Source organism: Oncorhynchus nerka, linkage group LG4, assembly GCF_034236695.1.
Source record: "Oncorhynchus nerka isolate Pitt River linkage group LG4, Oner_Uvic_2.0, whole genome shotgun sequence".
Taxonomy (NCBI): Eukaryota; Metazoa; Chordata; class Actinopteri; order Salmoniformes; family Salmonidae; genus Oncorhynchus; species Oncorhynchus nerka.
Genome location: NC_088399.1, coordinates 64,431,420 through 64,447,689, shown reverse-complemented (window position 1 = coordinate 64,447,689; position 16,270 = coordinate 64,431,420). Strand labels below are relative to the sequence as shown.

General features: G+C 44.0%; 3 protein-coding genes across 4 annotated transcripts in view; 1 reads left to right on the top strand and 2 right to left on the bottom strand.

The window, feature by feature from the left end:
* Positions 1 to 388: 388 nt before the first annotated feature.
* Positions 389 to 3,549, bottom strand: tatdn1 (TatD DNase domain containing 1). 2 transcript variants are annotated; one of them, XM_065017748.1, is made up of 12 exons: positions 3,529 to 3,549; positions 3,045 to 3,110; positions 2,790 to 2,839; positions 2,452 to 2,515; positions 2,197 to 2,340; positions 2,002 to 2,044; positions 1,784 to 1,869; positions 1,652 to 1,692; positions 1,447 to 1,523; positions 1,272 to 1,342; positions 1,040 to 1,166; positions 389 to 817 (listed from the first exon to the last, which is right to left on the bottom strand). In XM_065017748.1, the coding sequence occupies exons 2-12, from the start codon at positions 3,082 to 3,084 to the stop codon at positions 715 to 717; spliced, it is 846 nt and encodes a 281-aa protein (XP_064873820.1). In that variant the 5' UTR covers positions 3,085 to 3,110; positions 3,529 to 3,549; the 3' UTR covers positions 389 to 714. The 2 variants fall into 2 exon arrangements, with proteins under 2 accessions (XP_064873820.1, XP_064873821.1); XM_065017749.1 differs by lacking the exon at positions 3,529 to 3,549 and adding an exon at positions 3,216 to 3,321.
* Positions 3,550 to 3,920: 371 nt separating this feature from the next.
* On the top strand, positions 3,921 to 7,448 carry ndufb9 (NADH:ubiquinone oxidoreductase subunit B9). Its single transcript, XM_029658258.2, has 4 exons — positions 3,921 to 4,058; positions 4,390 to 4,582; positions 6,314 to 6,427; positions 7,054 to 7,448. Exons 1-4 carry the CDS (start codon positions 3,970 to 3,972, stop codon positions 7,183 to 7,185), a joined length of 528 nt encoding a protein of 175 aa, XP_029514118.1. The 5' UTR covers positions 3,921 to 3,969; the 3' UTR covers positions 7,186 to 7,448.
* Positions 7,449 to 7,571: 123 nt separating this feature from the next.
* Positions 7,572 to 16,270, bottom strand: part of LOC115128420 (protein MTSS 1) — a 49,886-nt gene continuing 41,187 nt past the window's right edge. Inside the window, exons 14-16 of the mRNA XM_065017750.1 lie at positions 16,035 to 16,190; positions 14,665 to 14,821; positions 7,572 to 10,349 (exon numbers count right to left, since the gene is read on the bottom strand). Of these exons, the coding sequence (XP_064873822.1) occupies positions 9,712 to 10,349; positions 14,665 to 14,821; positions 16,035 to 16,190 (951 nt within the window). The 3' untranslated portion in view covers positions 7,572 to 9,711. The remainder of the gene's footprint in view (positions 10,350 to 14,664; positions 14,822 to 16,034; positions 16,191 to 16,270) is intronic.

Below are 16,270 nucleotides of genomic sequence, written 5' to 3'. Positions count from 1 at the left end.
CTTAACTGACTTGCCTAGTTAAATAAAGGTTAAAATACTTATACTTAAGTGGTAATGCCCTCGAATCCGGTGTTTGGGGGATATATTAGCACGGGTGTTGTTCAGGCTGGCTTCGAGGGCATTACCCCTTTTATACAACACATTAAAATAACGATTAACATTTTTATTAAAAACGTTATTTTGATTCATTAATTCATACTATTTCACACTTCCACAAGATAGTCCCGATACAAATCTAGGTTTGCTACCCAAGCCGGCTGGTCATTCGATCTATTGGTACTACCCAGTTGTTCTTTCTAAATGTTCCATTGCCATATTGGCCGGCAATGTTCTTATCCCTTGCTTTCCGCTGTTGAACACGAAATGTTAGTGTAAAATAAATGTGAGATAATGTCTAGATTATTTTTATTGTGGAGATCAAGTTTATAACGTCCCTCCCTGGGCTGATGAAATAGTGGATTGCACAGTCAGATGGAACAGAGCAAATAGGCATTTGAAGGCCATGCTATCTAAATTCTCCATGCAAAGTTAGTGATAAGGCATTTCTGAGGACTTCACTGATTGACACCAGCAAGTGCTAACATGAGCAGTTGGAGCCAGTTGGCAGATGGTGTAAACATAAACCACTCTTGAAGAGTAGCATGAAATGCTCTTCCTTAAGGACAAAAGGCATTTTCAAATTAGGTCCGGGAAAATTTATTTTTGGAAAAGTAATCAGCTTCCAGTAAAGAACACTTTCATAGTGGTGTTGTAAATGATGTTTGCCATCTCCACAGGATCCTCATTCCTTGCAGCAGCCATGATTTCAAGCACTTGTCTGGAACAAAGGAGAAAAAGCGATTCACATGACAAAAAGTCAGATATCATCCTGAACAACAACACAATGAGATCACAGGGCTAATCAATTCAGCTGGTAATGCTCAGATTAGCATGAATGAATGAACAAGTCCAAGTTGGGTCATCACTGTAACATACTATATGCTAACGAGACCCCCAGATGTTGTACTATCCCTTTCAACCTAGGGACCAACTGACATACATGATATGGCAAGGCTCGTTCCTGTCCTTCAAGCAGTGTCCTGCCTCCCATTTCTTCTTGGTGGGAAATGTAGTTTTGATGTGCTTGGCCCCCGCATGAGTGTTCTTCACCCCACACCATGGAGCATCTAGAAATGAGAGGAGAGCATTCACTCAAACTAGCATTCTCCCAATGTTCTGAAGCAAAATGAGACAGATTAATATCAGCACTTTTTCTCAGCAGAGTCACAAACCTGTCTCAATCATCAGTCTTTCACTGGGAATGGACTTCATCGCTTCAATATTTGCTCCTGTTTTCAAAGAACTGAAATGGTGAGAGAACAAAAACAAAGATTTGGCATGAAATAGACTATATTTACACAGGTCACTATTCTCCATAATAACTTCTCAACCTCAAAATGATCTCACCAGCCGTTTATGCCAATATATAGATCCAGGTCAGTGAGGGCAGCAGCATCTTCTTTAGTTCCATCAAAAGAATGGACCTGGTAGATTTGAAAAGCATTCAATGACACTGATTTATAACTTTTCTAGGGGTCAAGGGGAAATAATGTATTCATTACATGAATGGTTCTCAACTACAAAATAGCATCCGAATGAGAAATTTCCTTACCACACCTCCGACACATCGGTCTCTGTTTCTCTTCATGATGTCTGCCAAGAAAACAAATTACAATATAAAACATTAGCCATTGTCATGGCATCAAGAGGCAGATGTTGTATATGTGTGAGACAACAAACATACCAAGGAAGTCCTTATGCGAGTTTCTGCAGTGAAGGAACATTGGCAGTTTGGTTTCCTCAGCCAAGTCGAACTGCTTCTCAAAATACCTGTCACAGGGAAAAAGTGGTTTGATGCACTTATAATCTTAACTTTGACATTTTTCCTTTCGTTAAGTGCAGTACATTATTTGTATTGGTGCAGTCTAGAAAAATTATTTTAAAAGAAAAAAGGTAACTCACTTCATTTGAGTTTCTTTTGGACAGAATTCCAACCTGTCAAAATCTGTGATGTTGAGAGCAGAGGCATATAGTGGGCTAAATAACTTGACCCATTTATTGTACATGTACCAGTATGTTGAAACTGTAAACAACACTAAAACATATGTATAACATGTATAAGTTGGAGATGATGACAATATATGGCTGCCAACCTACCTAATCCACATTCTCCAATGGCCACCACCTTGCCCTTGTTTGATGTTGCCAACTCCCTCAGTGATGTGAAGTACTGATCTGGTCCACTCTGTTCAAACTCGCTGCAGCGTGTTGGATGACATCCAACCGTACTGTAAAATTCCTCTGTGCATAGAAACAAATTGGATGACCATAATGAAACTGTTATAACTCTGATAGCGCTGACAAAATGTATTAACACACGAGTGAATAATCATTTTGATACATCATCATTACCTCTGGACTCTGCTAATTTGAGGGCCTCCTTGCTGTCTTCAAGATTTCCCCCCGTGATCATGAACTGTAAGCATTAAGGAACATGACCCAGAGTTCTCCAACCCGGTTCCTGGAGAGCTACGCTCCTGTAGGTTTTCACTCCAACCCCAGTTGTAACTAACCTAAGTCGGTGTATCAACCAGCTAATTATTAGGATCAGGTGCCGTAGATTAAGGTTAGAGTGAAGACCAACAGGACAGTAGCTCTCCAGGAAAAGGGTTGGATAGCCCTGATATAGGCTATTCACACAATATCATATTTATGATATTGACATGAAATTAAACTGACACAAATCTTACCTTTTGGACTCCGACTTTGACAGCACGGTCAATTATCTGATCAAAGTCACCTGCAAATTATTTATTTTTTAAATAAAAAAGTTGACCAATTAATGAGTATATAACTAGGCAACAATGAAGTACAGATATGTTAGAAATGCTTAATACATTCCCAATCAGCCTAGCAAATGTAACGTATATTGCACATATCAGATCAGATGATTCATTTGGCCGTGTTATGTAGCCCAAATGCATGTTCAACTCACACCTACCTACCTTGGTGTTTTTGATTTCCTCTGTAAACTCCTCGAAACATAGTGTCCGTTAGGTTAATACCGATATCTGTGGAGCAGAATGGCATACATAATCATAACTCAGAAATCATATATATCCCCTGCTTTATAGGCATCCATGTCTACAGTAAGTACTAAGCAGCTTAGTACTTACATAATTCACACAATACAACCTTACATCACGTTCAGCTTTACCACAAATAGGCAGCTCAACAGCAATTTTGAACCGTGTATAAAGTTAGGCTATTGTCAAGTGGCACAGTAACAATAGACCATCTCTGATTCTGTAGATGATTCCTGTACAAGCTTCCATGCACAGCTAATGTAATGTAATAATGTATTGTTCCATCAAGGGGCATAGTTCAGAAAACTGGCTAGACTAGCTGTCGTTCCGCAGTTGTGGTGGGTTCTGTAAACTAAAATAGCTATCAGTAGTACTGTACAACTGTACATTCAGCAACACCCACTTCTCTAATTTAGACAACGTAGTTGCTTGTAGTATATGGCAGCACTGCTCAATCCGATCCATGGTAACGTCTTACCTATAAATTTTAAGTGTGCCATCCTTGCCAAGCTGCTGAAAGAAACTCCACATGCAATTTTGAGCATTTCACATTATTCTACAACCTCATACACAATTACCATGTATAACCAAATAGATGCGCATATTTTATATTTACCTTTGTCTCAGGTGACGAAAAATGATAACAACGAAAGGAAATAGTATGTGTTGTGTATTATTACAGCCACTCTAGATCATTATCATATATCCTTTGCTATTATCAATATTGCAAAAATAGTACAAATGTATATTACGCATCACGTAGGTGTAAACTGTAATGGCAAATCGTAGACATCCAATGTCCCACAATCCTCATCGCCGCCGAAGGTGACAGGGGACAGAAAAAATGGCAACTGCGTACCTTACTCACCACCAAAAAGTCTTGAGGCTGTACAAAAAATCCTTGAGGCACCTTGAATCATGGTGTATTTTTAGGTAAGCAAAGTAGTTCTAGTTATGGAGTCGTATTGAATAATGTGCAATGTTCTTATCGACTGCATGGAACCAACTAGCTAGCTAGCTAGGTCACCCTCTGTTTACCCCTGCGCGGTGCTAATGTAACGATAAGCTCTCTGACATGCTATAGTAACTAGCTGATGGATAAACAATACATTAGCTAGCTATCTGCTCGATTCAAGTTGGTGTTTGCCTCTGTACTATGATAGCTAATGTGTTTAGCTAGCTGTCGATCATACACGCACAGTCAGTGTAGCCTATTGTTATTGACAACGTTGGCACCACCTAACAGTACTAATTTGGATTACAGGGATAAATACCGCTTTTACGCGTGTATGATGAGGGCACGCTTCGACGAGGCCAAGGATGAGAAGGACATGGTCAAAGCCACTATGATGCTGAAGGCAGGAGAGGAGGAATTCTGGTCTAACCAACACCCCCAGCCGTACCTATTCCCTGACTCTCCCGGAGGAACTTCCTATGAAAGATATGAAATGTACAAGGTAAATAAATTAGGAGATTGTCCAACATCTGCATGTGCATTACGGATTAGGGTCCATCTTTTATCCTGGGATTTACGGTATTACTAGTTAAGTACACAAGGGGGCACCAAAAAGATTCATAAAAGCCCATTGATTGAGAGTCTATTACCACAATGCAAACAAAATTAGCACAAGTAATAGCAAATCCCCATGGAGGCTGAATATGATAACGAGCACAAATGAAAATAAACTAATTACAAAGACAGACAATCCAGCTCATTTAGTTACAGTACCAGTCAAATGTTTGGACACAGCTACTCATTCAAGAATATATCAGACAGTGTCACCAGCAAAGCACCATCACACTTCCTCCTCCATGCTTCACGGTGGGAACCACACATGCGGAGATAATCCGTTCACCTACTCTGTGTCTCACAAAGACACAGCAGTTGGAACCAAAAATCTCAAATTTGGACTCATCAGACCAAAGGACAGATTTCCACTGGTCTAATGTCCATTGCTCGTGTTTCTTTGCCCCAGCAAGTCTCTTGGGCCAAGAAGAGAGGTTTTTGAGACTGCACTCAAAGTTCTTGAAATGTTCTGGATTGACAGACCTTTGTGTCTTAAAGTAATGATGGACTCTCATTTCTCATTGCTTATTGGAGCTCTTCTTGCCAGAATATGGACTTGTTTTTTACCAAATAGGGCTATTTTCTGTATACCTTGTCACAACACAACTGATTGGCTCAAACGCATTAAGGAAAGAAAATTGTACAACTTAACTTAACAAGGCACACCTGTTAATTGAAATGCATTCCAAGTGACTACCTCATGAAGCTGGTTGAGAGAATACCAATAGTGTGCAAAGCTGTCAAGGTGGCAACTTTGAAGAATCTCAAATATTTTATATTTAAATTATATTATATTTAACACTTTTTGGCTGTGTTATCTCATAGTTTTGATGTCTTCACTACAATGTAGGAAATAGTCAAAATAAAGACACTCTGGAATGAGTAGGTGTGTCCAAACATTTGACTGGTACTGTAGGTAGGAGCTACTGAATGTAATTTTTGGTGACTTTGGACATTTACAAGCGAATGTGAACGAGAGACATTGTGCAAATGAACAAAGTTTTGTCGAAAGAAGAACAGTACAGGCTCTGAAGCAGCATGTGTACACACTGTGCCTGGAGTCGCTAGAGCAACGGTTAGTGCAACGGTCCTGCCTGCTTTGCTTAGAGAAGAGGTGGCAGGAGTAGACAGGGCCGGGAACGGACAGGACAAAAAACTCAAGGAAACCATGTAGTGGCAGCTGTACAGATAACTCATCCAAAGGGCATTGACTTCTCAAACATGGCCGATGCGAACACTGATGCCTTGTGACCTTATTAATTCAGCCACTTGTTTAGATAAACTTAGGGGTCGTGTTAACTTGCAAGTTTACACGGAATTCTTAGTTGTTACTTTTCTCAATCTAAAGGTACAACCTACATTTGAGCCAATATCTTAACTAGCTGCTGCTGAACAGGTTATTATAGCTGACACATTTTCATTTTCAAAAAACGACTTCATATCGAAGGACTGCATTTGACGGCCTGCACATGCGCAGTTCGGCACGAGATGACCGTTAGAACCGATTAAGTTTTTCTGTGCATGAGTTTAGCTAGCCAAAGTCGCCATGACATCTCCAAGCTTGATCTGGGAATTCTATTGGAGAAGCAGTTTTCTGATTTCTTGTATTCTGTTTGTACAGGTCCCCGAATGGTGTCTAGATCACTGGCATCCGTCAGAGAAGGCCATGTATCCTGACTACTTTGCCAAGAGGGAGCAGTGGAAGAAGCTGCGAGAACAGAGCTGGGCAGGAGAGGTGAGTTAGGCTATAGTCCCTTTTCCATGAAGTGAATAATTCTGTCCATTCTCTGTGCTAAACAAAGCATCAAAGTTAAAGAATGCATGGTTTGATGTTCACCAGTGGGTCTGTTTTTACATTTAGTAGTTTAGCACAAGCCCTTATCCATTGCGACTTAGTGCATTCATCTTAAGATAGCTATTTTAGAAGAAAAATGTACTTACTATGATTGTGATATGTGGTCGTCCCACCTAGCTATCAGAAAAGTCACTGCTAGTAGGGGGGGAAAGCCAAGGGCAAGTGTTAGTTTACAAAAGGTACTTTTATGTTTTATTTTATATCTTTATATTTGCCGACAAGTACACTCCAACCTAAATCCTCCAAAAAGGGTCTGAGTTGGAAGTCTGGGAACATTTGATTTATGCAATGTTCGTTCAAGTCATAATCAAGGCCCTGGCATATTTTCTTTGGAGTTCTTTAATTACTTCCCTCCTGTTGGATTAGAAATATGACATTTATCAAACGTTCATATGAATTAAATAACCCAATTGATTATACTCACTTCAGACCGCCATATCAATCTACATCAATTGTTGAAATTTGAACTGTTCTGAGTCTTAAGCTGGTGTCATCTCTCGTTTCAGGTTCAGCAGCTGCAGGAAGAGACCCCTGCCATTGGGCCCAAGACCGAGGCCCTGCCCCCGGCCCGCAAGGACGGTGACCTCCCCCCTCTGTGGTGGCAGTACGTCACCCGCCCCAGGGAGCGCCCCGTCTAAGAGCCCCCGGATGACACTACCTGGTGATAACTCCATAGTGGCACATGGCAGCTCACCACGGTACCTACTACCACACAACAGCATGCAGATTCACCTCCTGGTGAATTACTATCCATCTGTAAAGATAATTATATAATGGAGTCGTTTTGGAAGAGGTTGCAGTATGTTTTGTCAAAAGATATTCCACCCTGCCTGAATGACATTCAAATGTACTTATTTTCCTGTACAAGGACATCTGTTTAAATAAATATGAGTATCATTCATGTTTCTCTTGAGCAAGTGATTCCAATTTTATGATCTCCATTTAGTCAGGAAATCATACTACAACAAAGATGAGACTTTTGATGTGAAATGTAGAAAGCAGAAAATCAAAGAAACACTTCTAGAACATTTTTCAACAGACGCACATTCTGCTACATCTTTATTTTTAGCTGAAACAACTGTTACATAGAAAATAGGAGACAGAATTCCGGAACTGAACAATAATTATCTTCGACAACGTCAGTGGTACAGAAAGAGGTCAACTCTGTCCAAAACATGTCTCTAGGTCATCAGCAACTGACTCACAAGGCTAAAGTACTAGTGTGTGTCAATCTAGACCACAATCTGCGTCCCAATGCTCCTTCATTTCCTTGCCCCTTTTCCCTCGTGTCCGTGAACTTCAAGATGAACACATTAGATTAACATTATGTTTACATCATATTACTTTTACCTGTCACATATAAGTAGGCTAAGTCCTCTTGAATCTGACCATGAAGAAAAGGAAATGAGAGAAGGAAACTAATTGCAGACTATTGGGACAAAACCTCGTATTTGCAAGGTGTGAGTTTAACTTTGATTACTTCTAACCATTTAGCATACATTAGATTTAGCAACGTATCTTTACACCAACGGCTGTACTTTCGAAAAAAATACTACAGTATATTACAGCTAACTTTTACATGGACAATATCAGACCATTTGTATAGAATAATTGAGTTGTGAGCCATACAGGATTTTCAGCTTCATATGCATGTCGTTGCATCGGCCACACTTTAGTTTCCCCTGCCTTACCTGCCTTGAATGGAAGAATAATCCGGCTGCAGTCACTATGCAGAAAGTCAAACTGCTCTCAAATGGGGGAGATGTATTGGGATAAATAGGTTCAGTATAAAAATGAGCTTTAACACGTTTGAGTAAAAAATAACAACAAAAAACATGCATTACTCGATATCATTTAACGGGCTGTGTGTTTGACAGTGAAGCTGGTCTACAACACCACAAACTAAGGTATGGCGTTCATGAAAAATTATAGTGGAGGATATGACAATGTTTAGAATATCTACACATATTAGGCCATGTCATTTTGTGAAATACTTTAGGTAGTCGCAATAGTGAATTCTGTCTTCAGTTCACGGTACTTAACACAAGCTAACAAACTCCACTATGTTACCTTTCACTTTTTAATATTTTTTCTTTACATATTCTAATACTATTAGTTTGTTTCCGCGTTTCGAATGACTTCTAGTTACCAGTGATCACCACTAGCTTTCACAGAGTCTACTAGTATTTTCACAGCGGGACAAGCACTTGTTACGTTTTCCAGTTATATTTGCGTATGAATCCTCTGTATGCCCTTTAGCACAGCATCACTTGCATTGAAATAAATGATCAGTCTCAAGCGTAATGGAAACTCTCGGGCTCTAATTCTAGAGAAAAACAGGAAAGTAAATAAGCCTATCCTATAGCCACCAATCAATGAGTGCCTCCACTGACACCAGAGTTGCATTCAAGGTAGAAACCCTTTGCAACATATTTGACTATTGACAAATGATGTGACACCCGTTGACAACCACTCCTTCGATTGTTAAGAATTGTTCGTGTGGCAAGTCTTTGCGTCCTTATTTGCTGACCAAGAAGCTTCCTATTGACAGTGGGTTGTATTTATTCTTGCTCTGAATCTTTTGGCGGTCTAGTTTATTAGGGTTGCTTTTATTTGGGGTAGAACATGCAATTGGATTTATTTTTCAATGGCAAAATAAAAAAATTGATAAAACACTGGCTATTACAGGAAAGTAAAATGTTGCTCTCCTTTGTGGTTATTTCCCTATGTACCCCTCTTCTCCACACAGTCTTACCTTCTATATCTTTCTCCCTCCAATCTTTTTTTTGTTTTGTTACTGTGGATTCACAGAGAAGATGAATCATATTCAGTAAAATAAAGTCATTTAAGTTAATTCATCTCTAAGTCTTTTGGCACCTTTCATGACAATGGACGGGTAAAATGTGAAAGTACGAAGAGGAGCATTGAACACGAAACATACAAACGCATCAAAATATAAATATGTACATACAAATAAAAGATTATATATTTTCCGTCATTTGAAAATAGTCAAAGCAGTTGTCGCTCCGTTTCCCTCCTCCCCAACTTTCCCGTGTCTAGACTCCCACCCTTTTCTTAAACCTATGGGTGAAGACACAGATACTGTATGTGATTCAATCTGCTACATTGAGGGGCAGTGGACATTGTACACTAAGCGAAGCATCTCACACTATTCGCGGCGCCGACCGGTCGTTGGATGCCGTCTTCTTCAGCTTGACCCCTCGCCGTATGGCCAAGAGCACATCTTCCCCCTCGCCGCACCCGGGCTCCTCCTCCTGAACCTCTGGCAGGGCCTCGCGGTCCCACTCCGACAGCCTACTACCAGACTGAGGTGGGGAAGTGGGAGGATCGGAGGGGGCCTGAGTGTCCCAAGTTGCCTTGGGAGACACCAACAACCCGTTGTCACCCGCTGAAGAGAGTGGGCTCCGGGGGCTCAGTGGTCCCCCTCCCTCACTCTCTCCCCTGAAGAACACCCCGGGGTGCTCGGGCACAGTGGGCGTCTTGACGGGGATCATGGGGGGCTTGACAGGGATTGGGCCCAGACCCAAGCTTCCGGAGGGCCGGCGCAGGTTGGGCTTGGAGGAGGGCGTGCGGCGGATGGTGGCCACCCCGGGGGTGACAATGCTAGCGGGGGAGGGGGCCGTGGTGGGGATGCCCGCTGTGGAGGCCGGCCGCTTGGCATGGAACATGCGGCGGTAGGACTGGCTGATGTCACTGTTGCGGGGGATGGTGGAGGACTTGTCGAAGTCGGGCTGGTCTGTCTCCTGGTCACCACCCACGGAGAAGTAGTCGTAGTCGGACACTGGCGGGAAGAGATAATATGTGGATGAGGATCATTGTCACCTACACACACAGTACACTTCAAATACACATTTTTTCATCCGTATGGATATTAATAAGAAAATGCCATCAGAGGTTCAGATCCTTATTCAAAACATGACTAACACCGTAAGTGGCTTCCGGGTTGGAGCGAGCGGTCGCATCCGCACTCGGTCCGCAGGTAGTATTACATTTCATTACATTTCATCATAGTACAACGGTTTGATTTGTCTAATCTTAGCAATTTCTTCTTAGCTAGCTACATAGCCGTCTTTGTATCATAGATAATTGTGTAATTATCGTATTTCGTCGTCCTAACGCAGTCTAAACTGCTATCTGCCCTGCAGCTAGCCAGCTAGCTAACGTCCACCGTCTACCGATTAGCAGCACAACTATTACACTCAACTGAACGACTTGATTAGTGTAGTGTTAGCTAGCTACATAGTTGTCTTTGCTGTCTTCGTATCCAAGATAATTGTGTAGTTTAGAGTGTGTAGTTTTAGAGTGATTATCTTAATTTACCGAGGTTAGCTAGCCAGCTATTTGTCGCCCTTAACGTAGGAGACACTGCTAGCTAGCCAACAGCTAGCCAACGTCTACCGAACAGAACTTCCGCACTCAACAACCCGGTCGCATTTCGCTTCGCTCCACAGGTAGTATCACATTTTTCATTTCATTTCATTACAGTACAACGGCTTGATTTGTTTGATCGTAGCTAGCTACATAGCTAGCTACATAGCAGTCTTTGTATCAAAGATAATTGTGTAGTCTAGAGCGATTTCCTAGGTTAGCTAGCCAGCTATTGTCGTTCTTTTAACGCAACGTAACGTAATCAACACTGCTAGCTAGCCAGCTAGCCCCGAATAGCAGCACAGTAGAAACTATTACACTCAACGGAACGACTTGATTAGTGTAGTGTCAACAACGCAGCCACTGCCAGCTAGCCTACTTCAGCAGTACTGTATCATTTTAATCATTTTAGTCAATAAGATTCTTGCTACGTAAGCTTAACTTTCTGAACACTCGAGACGTGTAGTCCACTTGTCATTCCAATCTCCTTTGCATTAGCGTAGCCTCTTGTGTAGCCTGTCAACTATGTGTCTGTCTATCCCTGTTCTCTCCTCTCTGCACAGACCATACAAACGCTCCACACCGCGTGGCCGCGGCCACCCTAATCTGGTGGTCCCAGCGCGCACGACCCACGTGGAGTTCCAGGTCTCCGGTAGCCTCTGGAACTGCCGATCTGCGGCCAACAAGGCAGAGTTCATCTCAGCCTATGCCTCCCTCCAGTCCCTCGACTTCTTGGCACTGACGGAAACATGGATCACCACAGACAACACTGCTACTCCTACTGCTCTCTCTTCGTCTGCCCACGTGTTCTCGCACACCCCGAGAGCTTCTGGTCAGCGGGGTGGTGGCACCGGGATCCTCATCTCTCCCAAGTGGTCATTCTCTCTTTCTCCCCTTACCCATCTGTCTATCGCCTCCTTTGAATTCCATGCTGTCACAGTTACCAGCCCTTTCAAGCTTAACATCCTTATCATTTATCGCCCTCCAGGTTCCCTCGGAGGTTCCCTCGGAGCTTGATGCCTTGATAAGCTCCTTTCCTGAGGACGGCTCACCTCTCACAGTTCTGGGCGACTTTAACCTCCCCACGTCTACCTTTGACTCATTCCTCTCTGCCTCCTTCTTTCCACTCCTCTCCTCTTTTGACCTCACCCTCTCACCTTCCCCCCCTACTCACAAGGCAGGAAATACGCTCGACCTCATCTTTACTAGATGCTGTTCTTCCACTAACCTCATTGCAACTCCCCTCCAAGTCTCCGACCACTACCTTGTATCCTTTTCCCTCTCGCTCTCATCCAACACTTCCCACACTGCCCCTACTCGGATGGTATCGCGCCGTCCCAACCTTCGCTCTCTCTCCCCCGCTACTCTCTCCTCTTCCATCCTATCATCTCTTCCCTCTGCTCAAACCTTCTCCAACCTATCTCCTGATTCTGCCTCCTCAACCCTCCTCTCCTCCCTTTCTGCATCCTTTGACTCTCTATGTCCCCTATCCTCCAGGCCGGCTCGGTCCTCCCCTCCTGCTCCGTGGCTCGACGACTCATTGCGAGCTCACAGAACAGGGCTCCGGGCAGCCGAGCGGAAATGGAGGAAAACTCGCCTCCCTGCGGACCTGGCATCCTTTCACTCCCTCCTCTCTACATTTTCCTCTTCTCTCTCTGCTGCCACTTTCTACCACTCTAAATTCCAAGCATCTGCCTCTAACCCTAGGAAGCTCTTTGCCACCTTCTCCTCCCTCCTGAATCCTCCTCCCCCTCCCCCTCCTCCCTCTCTGCAGATGACTTCGTCAACCATTTTGAAAAGAAGGTCGACGACATCCGATCCTCGTTTGCTAAGTCAAACGACACCGCTGGTTCTGCTCACACTGCCCTACCCTGTGCTCTGACCTCTTTCTCCCCTCTCTCTCCAGATGAAATCTCGCGTCTTGTGACGGCCGGCCGCCCAACAACCTGCCCGCTTGACCCTATCCCCTCCTCTCTTCTCCAGACCATTTCCGGAGACCTTCTCCCTTACCTCACCTCGCTCATCAACTCATCCCTGACCGCTGGCTACGTCCCTTCCGTCTTCAAGAGAGCGAGAGTTGCACCCCTTCTGAAAAAACCTACACTCGATCCCTCCGATGTCAACAACTACAGACCAGTATCCCTTCTTTCTTTTCTCTCCAAAACTCTTGAACGTGCCGTCCTTGGCCAGCTCTCCCGCTATCTCTCTCAGAATGACCTTCTTGATCCATATCAGTCAGGTTTCAAGACTAGTCATTCAACTGAGACTGCTCTTCTCTGTATCACGGAGGCGCTCCGCACTGCTAAAGCTAACTCTCTCTCCTCTGCTCTCATCCTTCTAGACCTATCGGCTGCCTCCGATACTGTGAACCATCAGATCCTCCTCTCCACCCTCTCCGAGTTGGGCATCTCCGGCGCGGCCCACGCTTGGATTGCGTCCTACCTGACAGGTCGCTCCTACCAGGTGGCGTGGCGAGAATCCGTCTCCACACCACGTGCTCTCACCACTGGTGTCCCCCAGGGCTCTGTTCTAGGCCCTCTCCTATTCTCGCTATACACCAAGTCACTTGGCTCTGTCATAACCTCACATGGTCTCTCCTATCATTGCTATGCAGACGACACACAATTCATCTTCTCCTTTCCCCCTTCTGATGACCAGGTGGCGAATCGCATCTCTGCATGTCTGGCAGACATATCAGTGTGGATGACGGATCACCACCTCAAGCTGAACCTCGGCAAGACGGAGCTGCTCTTCCTCCCGGGGAAGGACTGCCCGTTCCATGATCTCGCCATCACGGTTGACAACTCCATTGTGTCCTCCTCCCAGAGCGCTAAGAACCTTGGCGTGATCCTGGACAACACCCTGTCGTTCTCAACTAACATCAAGGCGGTGGCCCGTTCCTGTAGGTTCATGCTCTACAACATCCGCAGAGTACGACCCTGCCTCACACAGGAAGCGGTGCTGGTCCTAATCCAGGCACTTGTCATCTCCCGTCTGGATTACTGCAACTCGCTGTTGGCTGGGCTCCCTGCCTGTGCCATTAAACCCCTACAACTCATCCAGAACGCCGCAGCCCGTCTGGTGTTCAACCTTCCCAAGTTCTCTCACGTCACCCCGCTCCTCCGCTCTCTCCACTGGCTTCCAGTTGAAGCTCGCATCCGCTACAAGACCATGGTGCTTGCCTACGGAGCTGTGAGGGGAACGGGACCTCAGTACCTCCAGGCTCTGATCAGGCCCTACACCCAAACAAGGGCACTGCGTTCATCCACCTCTGGCCTGCTCGCCTCCCTACCACTGAGGAAGTACAGTTCCCACTCAGCTCAGTCAAAACTGTTCGCTGCTCTGGCCCCCCAATGGTGGAACAAACTCCCTCACGACGCCAGGACAGCGGAGTCAATCACCACCTTCCGGAGACACCTGAAACCCCACCTCTTTAAGGAATACCTAGGATAGGATAAAGTAATCCCTCTCACCCCCCCCCCCCTTAAAAGATTTAGATGCACTACTGTTCCACTGGATGTCATAAGGTGAATGGACCAATTTGTAAGTCGCTCTGGATAAGAGCGTCTGCTAAATGACTTAAATGTAAATGTACTATTGTTCACTATAATTCAAAGTGAGTGGATCCCTATCAAATATCCATACATTAACCTTTTACGGTACATATTAAGGACTGACGGCGATTACCCCTAACATGCAGCAGGAGACACACATACACACTACAGTACCTTGTGAGGGGATGGTGTCCTCAGAGCAGCAGGGCGTGGTGTTCTGGGTGCTGTAGCCACTGGAGCACTGCAGGGAGTCCCTGCTGGAGCGCTGGATATCCAGCTGCAACCCGCGGGCCAGAGCCAGGGCCAGCTCCTCATGGGCCTCCGCCTCCTCCTGCCGACACACACATATTAAGACGTATAGCTTATACATACCTATGCAATACGGGCCCTATTCAGACTTGGGATAAGTTGACTTTAAGGACAATTCCTGCCACTTTTCAATCTCATTTTCATTATCTCCAGCACCATACCAGTGTCTACAGATCTGAAAACGGCACGGTCTATGAGCTATGATCTGTGGTTAAGATGATAAGAAGGTCCTAAAAGAAATATGCTTATCTGTGACATCACAGAGTAGGATTACAAGTTTTTAACGAGGGAGGATATTTTCTGGCTCCCCACACATCACCGTAAATCTCATAGTGTTTGAAAATCACCGTTAATAAAATGTTGTAACATTTTGTTGATGTCATCGGGTATATTTTATTCTACAACATATAGAAATGCGCCGTTTTCACATACAGTATGTAGACAATGGTATTGTGATGGGGAAAATTAGATAGAAAAGTGGGTGAGTTTCACTTTAATATGGACTTAAGTAAAAAAAAATGTTGACCTAAGTCCACATTTTATTAAGTCCATGTTATCTCAAGCATACAGCAAAATACATATTAAAACACATATTTCACACCAAACAGACAACTGCATTAAACAGCCGCACAACAGACCTGGGTTAAATACTATGTCAAATACTTTTAAAAACTTGAGCTGTGCTTGATTTAGTTTCCCTTATAGTATACAGTAAACATTTGACAGGTCTTTAGTACAATAAAAATACACACATGGCATTCACATGGTCATAAAACACATTCATATACTGTGCACCTCTACATTAAGGATATAGGTATTAGCATCCTCGTGTTTCTGTAATTATGGGTGTAGCTGATTCATGATTTCGCCCACTGAGAAACGCTGCCTGCCTGCCTGTCTGTCTGTCTGCCTCGTCCCGACACCTACTCGTTTATTACTAGGGGACAGCTGGAGATCGAATTTGAATATTGAAACAATGTTAAAAACAAATGTCAGAGAGACAGATAAGGTTTATACAAATCTCTGCTTTGAAAACTAAATGTTAGTCTAAAAGAAATGTGAGAATTGTCTAGATGCTTTTTATAGTGGAGATCAAATGTTTAAATTGATTGGCTGAGCTGATGGAACAGAGTAAATAGGCATTTTAACTGCATAGATTTAGCCGGTGGTAACTTGTGGAATAGATACCGGCTGGAATGCAGTTTTAACCAATCAGCATTCAGGATTAGACCCACCCGCTGTATAACTGCATTGGTGCCCTTGGCTCTCTGGGGCTCATCCCCTGGTGTGGTGGCCTGGGGGCTGCTGGGATTTGGAGTCTGCCTCTTCTCCTTGGTCCTCCTCAAGGTGTTCACCATGGGCTGGTCGTAGGGCCCTGGCTTGGCCCAGTCCTACAAAACACAGAGAGACAAAGCTCTTGAGCAATGCCCACCAAAAATAGCTCAGCTCTGTTGTGTAGCTCTGATAGCTC